At 43.8% G+C, this 20,212-nt stretch overlaps 1 protein-coding gene across 2 annotated transcripts; it reads right to left on the bottom strand.

The window, feature by feature from the left end:
- Positions 1-6,644: 6,644 nt before the first annotated feature.
- Positions 6,645-10,524, bottom strand: CDKN2AIP (CDKN2A interacting protein). Of its 2 annotated transcripts, none has more exons than XM_025932868.2 (3): positions 9,787-10,514; positions 9,196-9,326; positions 6,645-8,764 (listed from the first exon to the last, which is right to left on the bottom strand). In XM_025932868.2, the coding sequence occupies exons 1-3, from the start codon at positions 10,056-10,058 to the stop codon at positions 7,416-7,418; spliced, it is 1,752 nt and encodes a 583-aa protein (XP_025788653.1). In that variant the 5' UTR covers positions 10,059-10,514; the 3' UTR covers positions 6,645-7,415. The 2 variants fall into 2 exon arrangements, with proteins under 2 accessions (XP_025788653.1, XP_025788655.1); XM_025932870.2 differs by having other exon boundaries at positions 8,622-8,764; positions 9,227-9,326; positions 9,787-10,524.
- Between the last annotated feature and the right edge of the window lie 9,688 nt (positions 10,525-20,212).

Raw genomic sequence — 20,212 nt, 5'->3', positions numbered from 1 at the left:
GTCGGTTAAGTATCTGACTTCAGCTCAAATCGTGATCTCACAGTTCACGAGTTTGAGCCCCGCGGCAGGCTCTGTGCTGACAGCTCAGAGCCTGGAGCCTGCTTCAGATTCTGCATCTCTCTCTCTCTCACATTCTGTCTCTCCCTTCAAAAATAAATTAAAAACATTAAAAAAAATTTTTAATAGGGAGATTATCTGTGTGAACCTAATATCACAGGGGTCCCTATAAGTGGGAAAGAAAGGCAGAAAAAGAAGAGTAGGTGATGCCAGTGGCAGAAAAAAAGATGTGACAGCAGAAGCAGCTGAGGGTGATGCCATTTGAGGACACGCCCCACCATTTCTAGCTTTGTAGACTGAGGAAGAGGGTCAGGAGCAAGGAACATAAGCAGCCCTTGGAAGCTGGAGAAGTCCAGCAAACAGATTCTTCCTCAGAGCCTCCAGAAGGGAACGCAGGACTGCCAACGACTTGATTTGAGCCCCCGGAGACCTGCATTGGCCTCCTAACCTACAGATTCGTGTCGTTTAAGCCAGCAAAGTTGTGGTAAATGTGTGACAGCAGCAATAGAAACTCAATATGCTGTTAATGTTATTTTAGTTTGACTGTTGTAGGTGAAGTCTCAGTAGGAAAGCTTTGCTTTGATAGATGATGGCATGGATTTCCTTAAAATAAGGGATAGAATTTAAATTCTAAAAAACCACCAAAGTCTACACAAAATTCATAGATCCATTTCACAGGAACAGAGGTGATGGAGCTGACCTTATATTATTTTCCGTGTACCAGTCTTTCCCCTCTTTCTTCCTACTGACAGAGATCAAAAAGGGTCAGCAATTTTCTTTCACTGTTCTCCCAGAAGCGACATCACACTGAAATTTGTGGGATGTCTGACTTCTGAAGTACGTACTATCTTCCATGGTTTTAGAAAGTAAAACTCTTACAATCTTTGATTTATGTTAGCTCAAAGGTAACCGAGAGAGAATTAATGGAGCAGACACACGGATCAAAGGGAAACTGAGAAAGGGTTGGTGGGCTTACATCGAATGTATAGAGCAAACTCGATAATTAAGGGACTTTATCTATCTGCAGGAGAGAACACCAAGCAGACTCTCAGTGTTATTCCATACCTGAACTGACATAATTCTTCATCTGCCTAGTTCCTGAAGGTTTTCCCCAAGGTTTGTGAATAGAGAAAAAAATCCTTAACCCAAGTAGCCTTGCTTCACCTGATACTTGATTTTAGGCTATTGTTTCAAAATAATTCTTATAGAACAATGTTTTGGGCAAAGTAACCCATGACCAAGTATGTATAAATAGTGCCCCCCGTATGGTCAACATAACTTTAATATTCGTTCTTTAACAAGAACAGTTAAAATTTATATGCTATCCATGCTTCACAAAACAACTAATATGTATTTTAAAATATTAAAGTATGATTTTAAAAATAAGTTTACTCATACAACAATTTCAGGGATTCCAAAAAGGTCCACCTTGTTCCACAACATCTTTCATTGTATTAAATGACATCCATCGTATTCCGTGGGAATGACGCCCCCTGGTGTTGTACAAGTCAGTGGCTCTGGAGTTTCGGTCCTGATGCCTTCAGCATTTCTTATTCAAGCCCTCTTTGTTTGGATCTCTCAGATCCTGCTAAGGAGTGATGCATTCTTTGATGGCCGTTGGGATAAACAAGGCATCCTCACTAAATGAAAACTGTCATTACTCCAGCCTCATTTCTGACAGTTGAAGTTCATGCTATAGACCAGAGATCAGGACCCACGTGTCTCAAACACCTGCTTTCCTTTTTCACCCTTCTCCTCCTCAAAATCTACCCAGGCTGGAATGAGTGAATTTAACTTCCTTGCTATCCCTGGCATGGAGTTCCCTAAAGTCACAGTATCCTCTCCTTCCTTATAGGAACTATAATAGCAGAATGACTGCCAGAGAATGTGAATTGCAAGGGAAAAGGAACAAATATTTTCAAAATAGTATCCTTATTTTACCTATGTCATATTTTTCTTGACTGCATTGAATATTTTGAAATGAAAAACAAGGACAGAAGACACACATACTTTACCCCATATTGGTTTCCCAACTGCAGGTTATTGAGTGTATTTGAGAATCCCCACATTGAGTATGGCCCACTATCAGTACACACAGGTAAGATAAACTAGAAATGCTTCCACGGACCTCTTTTTTCATTTCGTGAAAACCATTTTTCTTTAGCCAGTGTCCAAAAAAATAATAATAATAATATACACATGGTGAAGAGTAATGAGACAGGATTCATAAGATAATTTGCTTCAACCACTGGTTACATCACTGATTACACCATTGCCTCTGTAAATTGTCCCTTTGATTGCCTCTGTAAATTGCCTCTACAAATAAAATTTATAGGAAATATTAGGAAATGATTATTTCAGATACATACTTGAGCAGTTTCCTTTACTATTTACTTCTTTGGAAGCTTCCTAGTTTAAATGGTCAAATAAAATTTCTTAAATTTTCCTCAAAGTATGATTACACTTACTATTTTCCAGAACACGGGAAACAAATGTCATGGGACAGCGTGTCTCATTGGTATTCACAGTCACTGCCCCAAATTGGAACTAAGTTGTCATTTAGTCTTCTGTAAGGATACTGGATTTGAGTCCCTGCTTCACCAGATACTAGTTCTGTGATTTGAGGGAAACAATTCAAAATGGTCATTAGTTTTCTCATTTGTAACATAGGATCAACAATACCAACCCACCCCATTGGGTTCAGGGAGGCTCAAATAAAACATAGGTAGGGGCACCTGGCTGGCTCAGTCAGCATAGCATGTGATTCTTGATCTTGGGGTGTTGAGTGCAAGCCCCTCATTGGGTATAGAGCTTACTTTAAAAAAACAAACAACAAACATAGGTAAACCAACAACACATCGTAGGCACCAAATAAATGGTAGCTATTCACATGGGAGTTCTCGCAGTGGCGACAGTTTTATTTTTTGAGCTAGGTAATGTTATATGGGCATTCAATTAATTATTATTGGACTTTACGGACTTCTGCAATTATATTTTGTAATAAAAATGTAAGAAATTAAGTGATCGCTATTTTTAGCATTAGTTAAATGTTAACTTATGTGACGGTCCCTTAAGCCTTACCTGAGTCCCTACTAACTATAAATTCTATATGGTAGATTACTTAAAAACAGATTAGTTTCTTTTTGTAGTAAGCTAGTGACTTTCTAATACCTGTTGCAGAAGGAAGCTTGTCTACACTGGGTCCCATGGTTGTTACACCCCCTTCTGCTCATGGTCCAAAGAGGTTCTGCAGGAATTAAGGAAGAAACTCAATGGTGGCCACTCTCCTTGAACTATCGTCCTGCTCCTGTTTTATACACCCAGGGCTCCCAGTTTTCTTTGAGGATATATGGCTCAAGTTTGAACACTAATTACATGTTCAGGAGTTTTATCATTTCAGAGTGTCCAAGCCCTGGTAAACTGATTTACATGACAACAGTCATAAGAAAAACACTAGGTGATTCTTACCATTTTGGCCAATCTTTATATTCCTTTTCATGCTATATACACTCCACTTCTATATAATGGTTTTATAGTTCAGTGTATTTACTGTTTATTTTGCACTAGTTTGGTTGCCTCCTTAATGACTGCCAAGGAGGATTCTGATTCTACTCATAAAAATTTCCAAATCACAGAAGGTATTTGATTGCTTCCTGTTAAGTATTGATATATGTAATCTCTAGTGTTTCTTCTTTTTTTTTTTTTTTAAATTTTTAATGTTTATTTTTGAGAGAGAGAGATACCGGGAGAGAGGCAGAGAGGGTGACACAGAATCCCAAGCAGGCTCCAGGCCCTGAGTTGTCAGCACAAAGTCTAATGTGGGGCTCAAACCCATGAACCACGAGATCAAGACCTGAGCCGAAGTCAGACACTTAACCACTGAGCCACTCAGGAGCCCCTGTAATTTCTAGTTTTTAAAAGAACGTCCAGGGGCGCCTGGGTGGCGCAGTCGGTTAAGCGTCCGACTTCAGCCAGGTCACGATCTCGCGGTCCGTGAGTTCGAGCCCTGCGTCAGGCTCTGGGCTGATGGCTCAGAGCCTGGAGCCTGTTTCCGATTCTGTGTCTCCCTCTCTCTCTGCCCCTCCCCCGTTCATGCTCTGTCTCTCTCTGTCCCAAAAATAAATAAACGTTGAAAAAAAAAATTTTTTTTTTAAATAAATAAATAAAAGAACGTCCAGTATGTAATCCTTCCTTTTCAGTATTACTTTTTTTCCCCCTCTTTCCAAGTTAGTCAACTTATTTTTGGAACTTTGCCCACTCACTACTTTTTTTTTTTTGCTCTATAAACAGCAAAACAACAGATAGAACTTTAAAAATTAATGTTCATTTGCAGATAATAATCCCTCTTCAGTTTTGTTTGTTTAAATGATAAAAAGCTACAAAGAGTATTTCTATTCATCAACTACATTATTTTTCAAAAGTCATGGCTAAAATTGATACCAAGAGATTTGCCAGTGAAGTGAGTCAATGTAGGACTTTAGCACAATTTTTGAGGAAAAAGCCTACAAGCTTCCCTTAAACTACAACAGTTGTAGGACTGCTCTGGTTCCCAGTTGATGCTTTGGTTACCTTCTCACTGCCATTACTCAGAGATCTAAACAGCAAGGAGAATTCTGTACCAAAAAAAAAGCTGCCCTTGGTAGGAGAAACGATGGTCTTTCTTTCACACATAATTCAAATTGGAGCAGGCTTTTTATACATACAAATACAAATGTATATAAATATGTACATAATACATATAAAAAGCCTTGGAATTACACACCCTTATGACAATTACCGTAGCCAATGGAAGCAGTGGCAGGCCCCAAGAATTTGGGTTAAAAATTCACAACACTATTCTTCAAAGTCAACTAACTTTACTGTTAAAAAAAAAAAAATCCTGCTTCTAATACCATTAAGAAAAACCAGTTTTAGAACATCATCTCACCGCAGTGATTTAAAAATGAAATTCACTATTTCCCATCTTGATAATTTTATTCACTCAACTAGACTGCAAATTATTTTAAGGTTTTTTGGTTTTTTTTTTTAATTTCAGTTGAACCCATATGGGACTAATTCCCTAGTTGAGAATATTCAAGACATGTTAAATACCAAGAAGGATTAATAAGCAGAAGAGCTACTGATGTGACTCATTCCAAGGAAATGAAGGCTTTGAAAAGATGCTCTGTCACTTAATAAAACTGCAATCTGGGAGTTTCAGAAATCTTAGCATTTAGAGAAATGAGAATTATTAAGACAACGTAGTAAGAGCTTGTGTTCTGCAGACAATCAGATACAGGCTTGAATTCATTCTTTGGCCAAATTACTTTGTTTCAACTGAAATACGGGCCAAATAATAGTTACTCATAAGGTCGTGAGGGAAGGAGTATACATAAATAAGCAATTAATAAACTATCGTATAGTGCATTTTAAGTGTATTATCTCCTTTAACCCTCATAGTTCGAGGGCCATTTGCCTTATTCTACAGGTGAAGTTAAAAGGCAGAATTCCCAAAGGGAGACAAGATTCTATCTCAAGAATTAGATTCCTACCAAAGCTTGTTTTCTTCTCGAACTATCGTAAAATCTGTTTCTCTATCTGGGATTCTTTACATTTTGATTAAGAGCATTTTATAAGCTGTTAATAAGGCTATAGTAAATGTTTATAAATTAATGCTTTTATACGAAGCAGCTTCCTCCAAGTCTACCATATCAAAAGGTTAGTATAACTTAAAATATTTTCAATACTTACATTAACTTGAAACAAGCCAATTTAGGAAATACCAAACCACCTAATTAGACACATTACAGAAATTTATTTATCCTTTGTAATATTTGGCTTTTCTAGCAAATCATTGTCCCACAAAATACACACTCCAAGACTGAGGAAAGTCGAGTAATTAGAAGCACTTTCCTAACACTCAGGTTACTGCTTCTCACAACATATGAAGGCAACCTATTTACAGAATATGGACTTTGGTATCTAATTTTATATCCTCAATATGGAGTCATTTTTAAAGATTATCTGGTAAAGCGAAAGGTGATCATTTCAAATGTGTAAGTATCCTTGTCTATTTCTAGAATAGAAAATAGAAATAACTTCATCCTTAAAATGATGCTACTTATGTTCAATTTTCCTACTCCAATATACCAGGCACATAAAAGGTCATTTCTTGATTTTTCTCAGGACATTATTACCACTACTGCTCAAAGTGCAGCAGCTAGATAGAAGGCCAGAAAGATAACAACTTGGGCCAGAGTTTGAAGAAAAATGAAAGAGAACACACAATAGAGTAATACAATCAGAATCATGTCAGGCATAGGATTCCATTTCATTACTAACATGTCATGCAACTGGACGAGCTCGGTAGAGCTCAGCATGGCTCTCCATTGTTCCCAGTATTCTTCTAGGAGATTTGTTAAAAAAAAAAAACAAAAAACCATCTAGTTCTAGATTTGCAAACTGTATTTTCTCTATCCATAAAAAGTTGCCTATCAGCTATGAAAAATAACCCGGCTGTAATTTATAATGACTAGTAGTGGGAAGCCCATTTGCAGGAATTGGTTCTGACTTGGGGGGGGGGAAAAAAACACGACTTCTTGAAAAGGTAAAATAGCTTAAAGCATTTAATATCTAAACAAATCAATCTGTTAATAGTAGTCACAAAATATGCTTAATATAGAAACCCACATTTATGTCTTTAAGAAAAAGTGTAAATTGTATTTTACCTCAAACATAAATTAACCCACTTAAAGAATCTGCAGCGGTCAAAATCATGGTGAATTTTAAACAACTTCAGAATAAAATAACCTTAAGTACTTTATACTGCTTTATATCTAAAAAATGCTTACAACTTCTCATAAAAATAGTCTGAGGCAACTATTTTTTCTTTTATTCTTTAACAAGACATGTTCAGTATCATGGGCAACATTCTTAAAACCTTAAGCTTCACAGACTTTCAAACATTCAAATACTATGGTCCCCTTTTCTTTGATGTGGAGGTTTATTCAGCTGGGGGTGGGGAAAGCGTGGTAGACAACTTAATACATTTTCACCAAATTGAAAGTAGTACAAAAGTTTTAAGATTCTACAGAACTACACGTCGTACCTAACGGATCATTAAAAATAGAAGACAGTATTTTCTTCAGCAAATAAAACAGCATACTGGTATGCTGTTAACGCATACTTCTTAATACGTACTGTCATTCATAAATTATTTACAACTTCTACTGTGCGAAGAGAACTAGAATGTAAATTTTCTGCAAAACTGGAAAAAAGCAATACAAAATTTGTGAAAGCCTGTGTTTCGTATTATACAAAAGTAAGCCAGTTTTTCTCTTCAAATACCAGACATCATCTGCAGTGGTATTTTGGGCAAATTATGGTAATTCTTGAGGATGTTTTAATGCTGGAGGTAAGTTTACAGGCCTTGACTCTTCATCGAGGAGGACCAGGTCTTCTATTTCACTGCCTCTGTATTTCCTTTTACAGATCTTTACCACTACTTTCTTCTTGAGAAATAACTTCAGTGCTTCTCTTGATGCAACAGCTTTTGCATTCTCTTTGCTTTTTCCACAGCCGGTGCCCAAATACACAGACTTGCACCTCAATTCACAGACAATGCTTTCTTGAGAGCTTTTGTTTTGAGGCAGATCTGCCAGTTCTTTTAGCGGAACAAAAAACACATCCAGTGTGGCCTTCAGAGCCTCTATGGCCGCATTTAGGAGCTCTCCGTGATTCACGTTGGGACTAAAGCCGCCAACGGCCACCAGCTTCCACGCCACCGTTTTATACAGTCTATTGAAAAAAGGTTGTTTCTGTTTCACATCTTCATTAGTTAACTTGCAACAAGAGAATTTAACAGAACTCTCGCTGGACTGCGAAGTACTTTTGGAAGGCAACTGTGATGTGCTCGTCTGAGAACTAATCTTAGAGGCCAGCTGGGACACACCTGCTAAGGAAGGGCTTTTGGAAACTAGAGATCCACTGGTTTGGGAGCTGCTTTTGGAAGCTAACAGCGACGCGGCTACCTGCGAAGTGCTTTTGGAAGTCAGCAGCGATGCAGGTGTGGATGTGCTGCTTTTGGGAGTGAGCAAGGATATGCCTGATGAGGAACTATTTTTAGAAGCAGAGGAGGAAACACTTGCCTCTGAACTAGTTTTGGAAGTTAACCCACCTGAAGCTGTCTCTGAACTAGGTTTAGAAGACAACAGTGGCAACTCTCCTTCTGGGCTTCCGGAGGAGCCCAACAAGGGCACCTCGATCTCTGAGATGCTTTGAGAAGCTGAGACTGAAGAGCCTTCCAAAGCACTCTTTTTAGGTGATCCACTCTGTTGTCTGGAATCAGCAGACTGGGTCACATGACTATTCACACTGGATTTCAACAACGAAGAAACAAACGAGGCTGAACCATGTTTATCTGGAGCTTCTGACTCAGAAGCCTTTCCAGACCCTGCCACTGTTACCTGAGAGGAAACGCTGCTACTACTTTGGCTGGAAAGAGACCGGTCTCCATCACTTGTAGAGCTATTCTGACTCGAGGTGGCAGAGCTTCGAGTGGAGTTTCCACTGCTCTCCGATTTGGTGGATGACCCTGTACATGTCGAGCTGTTTTCCTGCTGAGCTGATGCACGTTCTGTTTTGGCAGAAATTTTTGCATGATCTTGCTCAACCGTGGAATTGTTTTTCCCTTCCATGATTCGTTTTTTTGCCGGCTCTTCTACCCCTTCTAAAAAGAAGGAAAACAGATATGTGACTAACTCTAGCTCATACAGATCAGCTGAAAGTTTATAAGACAGATATTTGTTAAATAAAGGCACAAGGCGAACATATTTCAGGGCTTGCAGTTTCTTTAAAAAAGTGTGGAATAACTTCGTTAATTTCTCAAAACAGTGTCGAATAACATCATTAACTTCTACTATTAAAAAATCAACAGCACAGACAACATATGACACTTGAAAATCTAAAGCAGTCAAAGGAGACTATCAAAACCAGGGCCTAAAACACACAAACACAGGATTTAGGTTTAACATTCCAACTTGATTAATAACAGTGTATAAATTCTAGCTTGTTAAAAAAATTAGTAATAACAGTAAATCCTAATTACATCAAACTTATGTTCTAAACTCCTATGTATGTTCACATCTATGATCTGCTAACCATTGCTACTCGATATCCCTCTTTTCTTCACCTTGGCAACCAGTTCGTCTCTTGTGGTATGGATTGGAGCACCTGTCACTTTGATGCCTTCAGCCATACTAAGTATTTTATCCATAACTTTTTGTGGGTACCTGAAAAAAGAAAAAGGCACTTTTAAAAAGTGTTTCCCCCCAGCTACTCCTGCTGCTGTGCAAAAACAGGCCACAGGAACGGCATTTCCTGGTCGTAATCAAGAAAGTGTACCAACCGCCAGGAACTTTCGGTTTCCTGGAACCCCAGAAACAAATGCCCCGGATCCTGGGAGGCGGGGTCCTTGCTCACCAACCCTTAAACTTCGGTGTCCATCCACGAGAGCGATGTCAACCAACGACCCTACCAGCAGCCCCCCACCCACCGCGGGGCGCGGGGGGGGACGGCAGGCTGTTAATCATGTCGGCTTCTGGCTGAGACGCCCTTCTCCCCCTTAAAGGGCGGCCAGTCCCGCAGATTCCCGCGCTTCACAACTTCCCCCTCCCCGCTGAGGCTCCGGGCCCCAGCCCGGGGGCGGCAGACAAAACGGGGAGAGCCGGTCGGAGACTCTTCCTCACTCACCGGCACCCGAGGAAGACGTGGTTCGCCCAGGCCATGGAAAAGGAGATGAGCTGCTGCAGCTGCCGATTGCGGGTCCCGCTCTCGGCGTCCGCAGCTTCCTCCGTGTTGGCGGCGGCAACGCCGCCAGTCGGGGCCAGGTCCCCGGCGTTGCGGAGCAGAAACTCCCGGCGGTGGCGCCAGTGTTTGTCAGTCTCGCCGTCGCAGCGCAGCGCCTCCACCCAGGCGGCCACCCGCGGGTTCTGGCTCAGGTACTCCGACACCTCCTGCGCCATGTTGGGCCTGCGGGTCGCGGAGGCCGCGAGCGGACGCTGCACCGGGAAAGAGGCGGGGTGCGCGGGGGCGAGCGGCCCTGTCACTGCGGCCTGCACCGGCGGCCCTCCAGAGAACGCCCCTCGGGAGGCCGAGACGCCAAACAACAGCGCCCGGAGCAGCCGAACCGCCCACTTCCGCCCGCCGCCGGCTCCTTCCCTTTTATAACCTCGCCGCCGCCGAGCGCCCGCGCGTCCTTCCGGCGCGAGCCGGCTCTCCCAGGACGCTTTGCGGCGCCCGAGCTGCCGCGCCGCGGCCCGGCCGGGAGGCGGAGGGGCGCCCGCGGGGGCGCGGGGGGAGGCAGGGGGGGGCGAGCGCTCGCGCCTCCCGCCCCGCGAGGGCGGGCCGCCAGTGGCTTCCCCCGGGGCGCCCCGGTCTCCGGCGCCAACGCTTGCGTCCCGGCTCGGCTTTGTGACGCCGCGCGCGTTCCCGCCGTCTCCCTCCCTCCGGCGCGGGGCGTGGAGGCGGGGGAGGCGGGGCGGCGGAGAGGGTGGGGGCCGGGCCGGGCCAGGTCCTCGCGTGCCGCCGCGTCCTCGCAGACCCCAAGCCGCCGGTCGGGCGCGCGGTGCGCGCGTCTCCGCCCGAAGACGCTTGTTTGGAGGGGGGCCGAGGTGAACAAAAGCCCGCCTCCATCTTTTTGATCTTGTCAGAAAACAGCTTCCAGCGCTGTTTTGAATGTAGACGAGCGAAGCATTGGGAGGCCGTCCTGGACGCGGAGCTTTTAGGAATGTGAAATAGTCACCATGTTAAATAGTAACGATGATGATAGTGAAGTCAGACGATTAACCCAGATCGCTGTCGCACGCGGAGTCCGAAACTCGCCCTTGCCCCGCAGGGTTGGGTTAGGTTTCCGCAGCGCAACCCGGGCGGTGCGGGCTTCCTCTCGCGTTGGGTTTTGGTCACAACTGTGCCGAGGACGGTCGTAGTGTTTCCTTAAAGGGACAAACGAACCCCCAGCTGGACAAATAGCCTGGAGGCGGCATGGAAAAGTGCCCGTTTCTCCCCCGAACCTTTCCCCTTTAGAGCCTCTTCCCCCTTGCATTTCTTTTCTACTTTATGCCGTCCACACTTCGCACTTTTACTTCCGACTTGCTTATTGTTAACGCTTCCAAGTTCAGGTGTATGTGTCTTCAAGATGAATACACTTTAATAAGTGCAAATAAGTCCTATGTAATAATGATACGTTACGAACTAAAAAGAAATTTTCCTCTCACTAAATGTGGACTTTGATTCAAAAACGCTTGTATCAGAAAAATCAAGCCAAAAAAGTGACTTAAACTGGATAAGATTTTTTTTTTCCTTAAGTTTTATTTATTTAATCTCTTCACCCAAGGTGGGGCTTGAACTCAGGACTCGAGATCAAGAGTTGCATGCTCTTCTGACTGAAACAGCCAGGCGCCCCTAGATAAGATTTTTTTTTTTTTTTTTTAACGTTTGTATACATGCTGAAACCAACAACATCCAACTCACGCGAAAAGCTTACTGCCCGCTTTCCTGCCGTACCAAATGAAACCGGAAAGGCAGAGACACAAAAGGGTTTTGAAGCCTGAGATTTTGCTTCTAATTTTGCTCTTTTTCTCCTTCTCGCTGCGAAGTTCTGAAACTTGAGAGGGATGAAAAGCTGCAGACATCTGGCAGTTTAAAAGACGAGAAGTTTTATCGTTTTTGCTTTCGTGAATTAGTTGGCATGGGGAAGACAGCAAGTAAAAGAAGCCATGATTACATACCTAGGTCGTATGTGTGCATTTTAAGCCAACAATTTCCCCACTAATTTTCTTGTTGCCGTGTAGCCCTCTACCTATTGGCTTCATTGCCTTGAAGGGAGAACAAGTAGTGCCTGAATTCCGAAATGATTTGTTTTAAGTTGTAATAAAAGCAATGTGGTCTGAAAGCCACTTTTCAAGAGGCAGGTGCTTGACAGAAAAGCGTTTTTCGTTTTCATTTTTAAAAAGCTGACTTTACATGTAAAGATTCAGGGCACAGACCATGGACCACAAAGTTAAGAAGAATGGTATATATTTTTTAGAAAAAATAAGTCTTTTCACCATGTGGAGATCAATTCCTTTCTGGGCTGTCGGAAAGATGCAGAGAAAAAAGTTAAGAAGAGAATTCAGGAAAATCGGTGTGAGTGGAGGAGACGGTGAGGAGGGAATGTTGGCCCTGCCTGGACCTCTGGGAGAAGACAGTCCATTTGGTGTCCTGAGCCACCTTGGGTTGGCCTTTAGAAGGGTAGGAATGAGCACAGAGGGGCCCTTTTATTGTTCTGATAACCAGTTACTCAGCTCCCTTCCTCCCCCCCCCCAGCACATACACATACTTGTCTCTCCCAGGTCCAGGAGGGAGGAATCCAAAAAGTTCCAGAGATGGGGCGCCTAGGTGGCTCAGTCGGTTGAGCGTCCAACCTCAGCTCAGGTCATGATCTCGCAGTTTGTGAGTTCAAGCCCGGTGTCGGGGTCTGTGCTAACAGTTCAGAGCCTGGAGCCCACTTCGGATTCTGTGTCTCCCTCTCCTTGCCAAAGACCAAGGTGCACCACTTGCATTGGGAGATCAGACAGTTCACTCCGAGTAGATCCTACAGGGAAGAAAGCAAGGAAAGAACAAAGCACAGAGACAATGCTGGATGATACCCAAGCCTCTCCCCCCACCTCCACCACCACCCCACTAGAAACCTGGTCGGCAGGGGCGGGGGGGGGGGGGGAGTCTTAAAAAAAAAAAACAACTGAGAAATACCCACCACCACCCCAAAATTGAGTTTTGAGCCACAAGTGGCTGAAGTTCTCTGAATTTCATGAGATTAAGTTTTCCACTACAAGCAGAAGCACGTTCATTAAAACTGCTGCTACACTGTGTCTCTGAAGAAATCCAGTAAAAACTCCAGTGGCAAGCTGGCCTTTGTGCAAGATGGCCGCCCCATGCAGCGACCTGCGAGGATGGACGCGTGCTCCTGAGGGCGACTGCGGAAACGAGCAAAGGACTAAGGAAGCGTTCGACATGAAGGTCTGCGTGTGGAGGGCAGGGGTCTGTGTCAAACAAATGCTCCAGCCAATGTCCCTGCCGAGGTTATGGCTTCACTTGAGAAACATTCCACAGTGAAGGGAAAACTTTTACCCAGAAAAGTCAAAGAAGAGAATGTTTTAGGAAGAGAGTGCTCCCCTGCATCAGTAGCTGGGGAGAAATCAAGGAAGAGGAATACTGCTGTTGAACGGTGGGATTTAGAGGCTGGGACCATTGATGAGCTTAGCAAAAGCAATTTGGGTGGAGTGATGGGGACATTGGAGTGAGTTCAGGGGTAGGGAAAGGAGACGGTTGACCATGAAGGAGAGGAGAGCCAAGAAGCTGAGAAAGGATGTGGGGTCCAGGCAGCTTTTATTAAGATGGGAGTAGCTTGAGCAGGTGCATCTGTGACTGAAAGGAGCTAATAGAGAGATACATTATTTTTTGTTAATGTTTATTTTTGACAGAGAGAGACAGAGCATGAGCGGGGGAGGGGCAGAGAGAGAGGGAGCCACAGAATCACTTAACAATGCATTTTTAAATACATTTTATAATGCATTTAAATATTATACTTAATCTTTGATTTCATAGTCTCTCAATTGTAGACAATTACTCTTGAGTCCCATGTCATGTAAGAAAATTCTGGAAGAGAGACCATAGGCAGATATTTGGGCATTCACAAAGTCTGGCTTTGGGGTTCCTGGGTGGCTCAGTTGGTTGAGCGTCCAGCTCTCAATTTTGGCTCCGATCATGATCTCACGGTTCATAGGTGCGAGCCCTGCGTCGGGCTCCATCCTGGCAGCGTTCAGCCTGCTTGGGATTCTCTCTCTCCCTTTCTCTCTCCCTTCCCCCCACTCTCTCTCTCTCTCTCTCTCTCTCTCTCTCTCTCAAAATAAATAAACTTAAAAAAAAAAGTCTGGCTTTAAGAGAAAATGCCATCACTCATGGTAACTTGGCAGCAGGTGGAAAATTCTGAAGTGTTCCTACTAACCTGCAGGGGTGGTGTTATTTGTTTGTACGTTCATCCTTAACATAAATAAGTGTCAATCAATTTGTTTGCTGCTTCGAGAATTAAATAAGATTGTGAAGTTACGTCTTTCATGGGGTTAGTTTTCAAAATCAGCACGTAGATGAAAGTCAGATATCCGATTCCACTTCACCTTTTCCTGTGGCAAAGCAATTATCTCAATTTTAGAAAGACCCTTAAGCATCTGCTGATGTGAAGAAGGGGAGAATTATGGACTTTCTCTACAGGCTCATAAATTCTAGTTTGATTAATTTCCATTGCAAGTGACAAAAAAAAAAAAAAAAAAAAAAGATTTAAAATGGCTTCTGCTTAAACACAAAGGGGATTTATTGGCTGTGCTCTTGACAGACCAGGAAGTAGACCATGGGATCCAGGTACTCGAATAATACAATCAGGAAACCTGTTACTTTTCATCTCTAAACTTTGCTTTCTCTGTGTCAACTTCAATCTCGGGCAAGCTCTTCCTACATCGTGGCAAGGTGGTTTTGAGCAGCTCACGGCATGTACATCGTCTCTAGTTTAGCAAGCTAAGAATATCTCTTTCTTGATAGTTCCTGACCATGTCCTGAGTTCTGCTGGTAATCCATTTATCCTTAATAAACACTCTAGACAGGGGTATGAAATATTCCAGTTGCATAGGTCTAAGTCATGTGTCCACCTTGAGAATAATAAAACATTTGAGTAGGGTCAATATCATGCAAGGGAAATAAACTAAATGCATCAAAGAATTTACACTCAAGGAAATGGAGATAACAGTCATATGAGAAGGATCATGAAATACCAGAAAATATTTTTAAAGGATGGTAGTAAGCAGTTGCAAAGGATACAAGACAATTTTCCTATGTGAGATCTTATTATCAGGATGATGTCTTTCCTCCACATCACAGCCAAAGTGATAAAATCATTTTACAGCAATTCTTGTATTTCTTTATATAGTGTTATAAAGAGTCTTGCTAAAAACAGTTTCATCTTTAGTCTTCATGGTTCTCCTAATGCTAATAAGACAAGGTATTTTTATGTGTAATTTCCCATCCCTTTGTGAAATTCTTTACCTGTGACTTATCCCACAAAGAAGGAGATTTAACTCTAGAACCGAGAAACAGATAGAGATCAGAGAATAGTTAGTGTTTGGAGAAGTACAGTTCAATTTCCCACAAAATAATAAACTTGATCTCAACTCTTCAGAATCACGGAAAGTTAGAGCTAGAAGGAGACCTTAAGATTGTATTTATTTTGCAGATGAAGAAACTGAGGGTCAGAGTGGTTAAGTGATTGCCCAAGATCAAACGATCAATGTAAAAATGGGAAACCAAGGAACATAGTCTGTTGACTTCTGGTCTAGGACTCGGGTCTCCTGTCACATTTTGTTTCTTGCTGAAGTTTAATCAATCGGCAATTTTGATGAACTCACGAGGTGGAGTGGCTGCAAAAGTGAGCTGAAACTTGTTAAATCCGGGCACCGAGATTATGGCAGCAATCCACTTAGTTATTGGGCAATTTGGTAACTAGGAGCAGGAAGGATATGAACTTTGTGCTTCTTTGTACCCAGGGCTGCGGTACATGAATGTGTGATTGCCTTGAAGCTACAAACACCAGGGGCAGTAGAAAGGAACGTTTCTGGAGAGATACATGAAGCCAAGCCAGGGGAGAGGATGTAACCTAACCAGGGGTTCAGAATATTGATTTAGGAGTCAGACATTCCTGGGTTTGAATTCTGTCTCCATTATGTATCTCGTGTGGCCTTGGGCAAAATATTTCACTTCTCTTGGTGCCTGGCTGGTTCATGCAGTAGAGCTTGCAACTCTTTATCTCGGGGTCAGAAGTTCAAGCCCCACACTGGGTGTAGGGTTTACTTTAGAAAGTTATTTAACTTCTCTAAATCTTTGTTTCCTTCACCACGACGTGGGGGTACCTGCACCTAGAATTGTAAGGAATAAATGAGATCACATATATAAAGAGAAGAGGTCAGACCTGGTACATAGTTTATACTCAATAAATGCACTTTCGAAACATGTTTTGAAGTTTTATTTGGTCACGAGGCAATTGTAATCATTGGTTTTTTGGTTTATGCAAATAACACCGTTGCAGATGAACCGAGTTCAGTAGGTACAAACCTCAGTCCACAAACCCAAGGCGCGCAAAGAAATGTAACTATTTTTCTATGATCGAATTCATTTTGTGTTTTAAGGTCCCGTGTCACCAACTGACGCAAACTAAATTTCAGTCCAGTCAGGATTCTGAGTACCCCTTCCAGGGAGCTTACCTGGTGTGGAGGGACAGGGGCTGAAGGTGGGGGTCAAGGTGAGGAGTCCCCCGGCATTAGTTTTTTGTCCCTATAAGTCCATGTGGGCCACTGCTTCACCCTTCTCACCCTGTGGCAGAGTCGGAGGGCTCTCCTTACCGTGCTCACACCTGGCTCAGACATGGGGAACATCCCATTGCTTAGGGTACCGTGTTCTCTGTGACGCTGTCTCAGGTCCGCTGGCCCAGACACAGTGGCTCGTCCATGCGTTCTGAGAGGAGGGGTGCCCTGGATGTCTTCCGGCTTCCCTGGGCCGCTTTGCTCAAGGACCCCCAAGCCTCCTGCGTTTTTCAGCATCTGCTCCCTAGTCTCCTTCCGTCTGCAGTTCAGCCCAAGGTGGGGGGGGGGGGGGCGGGGGTAGGACGTGGGGTTTCTTTGGGGAAACGTGCCAGGAGTCCCATTCCCTTGGTTCCTACCCTCCCTTCAAGTTCCCCTTTCCTGTGCAGAATTTCTTACCTGGATCAGAGGTAGCCTGGCTCCTTATCTAATATTCTTCTACCCTTATTGCTATTATCCTCTACCCGGACTGTTGATCTATAAAAGTCAAGACTTTGCTTCTTTGCCTTCTATATTCTGCTGCATCTTGCAAAAGGCAGTGGCCACAGAACAGCTCACATCGCAAGTACTAGCTAGAGGGTTATAAACGTTAGAGCCACTTCTAGAATTACCAACGAAAATGAGCCATATCTACCAAAGCCCCCTCCTATTTTCATACCAGAGACTAATATTAATTTTTATGAAGCAATTTCCTTTTTTTATTTTTAAATGTTTTATTTATTTGAGAGAGAGTGAGAGAGAGAGAGAGAGAGAGAGAGAGAATCCGAAGCAGTCTCCAGGCTCTGAGCTGCCAGCAGAGCTCGATGCGGGGCTTGAACCCGTGAACCACAAGATCATGACCTGAGCTGAAGTCGGACGCTTAACCAACTGAGCCACCCAAATGCCCCGAAGCAGTTTCTTTAACACCATCGGAGGAAGAGGTTGGTGGAAAACTTGCAAGGTGGTAAGGAATATCTGGGTCGATGGAGTCATTCTTTCGTTTTAGCAAATACCTATGGATTCCTACCAAGGGTCGCCCCGAAGGCCAGTGTTAGAAAATCTAATGGGGGAATAAGAAAGCAGAGGGGCAGAAAAAAGTCCAGCCAGTGATCTCCGCGGAAAGAACGCACTGAAAACCTTTGATGGGCTACCAAAGGCAACTCTTCAAAATCCCACCTCCTTCTCTTCTTCCCCTGCTAGGCAACTGTTGGGTGAATAAGGATGAGTTTTCAAAAACCTCAATTAATTTTAAGGAAGGAAACAAAGTAAGTGTTTTTCTTCTCACCAGGGAAGGCAATTTTGATGTTAAACACCTCATTGATAGTGGTAATACTATGCAGTTAATTTTAAAGATGGGAACTAAAGAAGTGTTTTCATTCTCACTAGGGAAGGCAGTTTTAAATACCTCATTGAGGGTAGTGCCGCCACGCTCATTTGGGACTAGATAATAGCTCCTCTTGACAGGATGCCGAAAACACAGGGTGAAACCCACCAGCACCGAGACGCGTTTTCACCCCCACCTACTAGCAAAGGCACATTTTCTCTATTTCTTGAAAGGAGCGTTAGTCTGCAGTGCAATCCAATTATTTTTACAATGCCAAGTCCATGGAAATGAATTCAGGAGCTTACCCCATTGATTTCAGTGGGGCTTGGTGTGGTAAAATTGATTCCACAGGGCTTTGACAGAGTGAACGGGGGGGGGGGGGGGCGTTTTTATTCACATTTATTTATTTTTCCAAGCTAGAGCTTAAGAGGATCAGAATGCTTGTTTTATCGCTGCCGTACGAAATTAGAACTAGTAAACAGGAAGGGAAAAGCACAGAGTTACATTACATCCGTGGGCATGAATCTGTTCGTTATTGGGGGGGAAATCTGATCGCGCTTTTCAGTGACCATGGAAGTGGAATCAGACACAAGTTGGAGGCTTCGGCGAAGAATTACAATAGGAGCTTGAAGTCCTGGGACCATCCTGTTGCCCAAGGTGGACACACTGTCATTGCCTCAGTGGCCCTGGGTCGTGGGATTCTGGATCTAGTGTTACTTTTGGTTGTCCTGAAAGACAGAGACCATAATCTTCTAGCTGTTGGTTGGGAGAGAGGGGATGTAATATAGTCACTTAAAAAAAACATTGGAGAAGTGCTTGGCTGGCTCAGTCGGCAGAGCACGTGACTCTTGATCTCGGGGCTCATGAGTTTGAGCCCCACCTTGGCCGAAGAGCTGACTTTAAAAAAATAAAAAATTAAATTAAAAAAATTAGGGAATTATGTCAATTCTAAATGATATCAATTCTCTTATGACATCATATACACGTGGAATTCTATTCTTGGCAGGCAGGCTCCTTGGGGATGGAAAAGCGAGGCTGCTTCCTCATTTTTAGGAAATTGAGGGCCAATCGGGAAACTGAGGCTTGGAGAGACCCGTGAGCGGTGCCTGACACTTGATTTCCAGGCCAGCATTCTGTCCACCAGACCCGGTTTCAAGAAAAGAGGTTAGCATCTGGCCCCTTGGATTCCCCGAGCCAGACACAAACTCCTGGTGCAAGTTGATTTATAGTTAACCTCATCTGGGGGATTCACGGTGCCCGAAAAGGCAAGGAGAAAATGGAGTACAAACCCGCACGCACCACAATGCAGGGAGCCTCGGTAACCACAGAGCATACAGTCCTTATGAGGCGACAGCGGTCGCCTGGTGTGTAATTAATTCCCTTCCCTGGGCCTGCCTGCACAGTCTGGCGTGGAGAACCCCCACTGTCCTGAGATTCCAAAATAGAGCCCCCCATGAGCCCAGTGGGGACAGTGGAGTGTTGCCTGGGAACTCTGTTGCGTCGTCTCTTCCCGATGGGGGACTTTTACATTTAGAAACCTAACTGCATTCTTACCAAGGCGTCCTTGAGTGTTTCTGTCAGTGAGAAGTAGGTTTTGACTCTCTTAAGGGGAATTTGTATAACGGAAACACGGTAGAGCGATCAGATCGTGTTGGCCAGGTGCTCTGGCGTTGAAGGCTTCAAAAAATAAAAGCGCTCTCGAAACATAAAAGATAGGATTCTATTTATTTGATTCCAGGATAATACAGAGGATATCACGTTGGCTATTACCACATTAGGTCGCTTTTCTCCCAGTACATGGCTCTCTCCTGACACAGCTGAGAACGAGCTTTGGTAACTTCAGATGTTAATATAATTTTTCTGTGAAGTCTGGTCACATCACCGCCTGGAAGAATCCACTCTGGGACGTTTCCCTCCGGTTCGCAAGGGATTTTCACCCCTTCTTGTGCCTGTCTGGCCCTCAAAGATCCCAGGAAGTTGCTGCCGGCCCCAGGCTTTAATTCGATATTAGCTTCAGTCTGCTGAACACTCCACTTTCGTGCCCCCTTTGAAGACGTGTGAATTCCCACCCCACAGCCCAGCTCTGCCGGTGCAGAAAGGCCTCCAAGTCAGAGGCATCTTACCTCTTCTGCTCCACGTGGAAACCCAGGGGCAGGCTTCACTCCCAAAGAGAAGCACCAGAGAGAAGAAGGCTTCCTCCTGGCCTCCTACGGGCATTCTTGTATGGCAATGGGCTACTAGTATCCTTTCAGGTGTCGCCGAGACGGTCATCTTGGGGCTGTTGTGACAGGGGGCACAAGGGAAGGCTTTAATGGAAAGGGACTCCTCCTTCTCCTCCTCCTCCTTCTCCTCTGTCTTCTTGTTTTTGCTATAGGTGGAAATTAGAGCCAACATTTGCTATGGGTGGGAAACAGGGTCAGCAGTAGGAGTATAA

Source organism: Puma concolor, chromosome B1 (genome assembly GCF_028749965.1).
Source record: "Puma concolor isolate L17-30 chromosome B1, mPumCon1.1.hap2, whole genome shotgun sequence".
Taxonomy (NCBI): Eukaryota; Metazoa; Chordata; class Mammalia; order Carnivora; family Felidae; genus Puma; species Puma concolor.
This window is presented reverse-complemented; position numbering and strand designations above follow the sequence as displayed.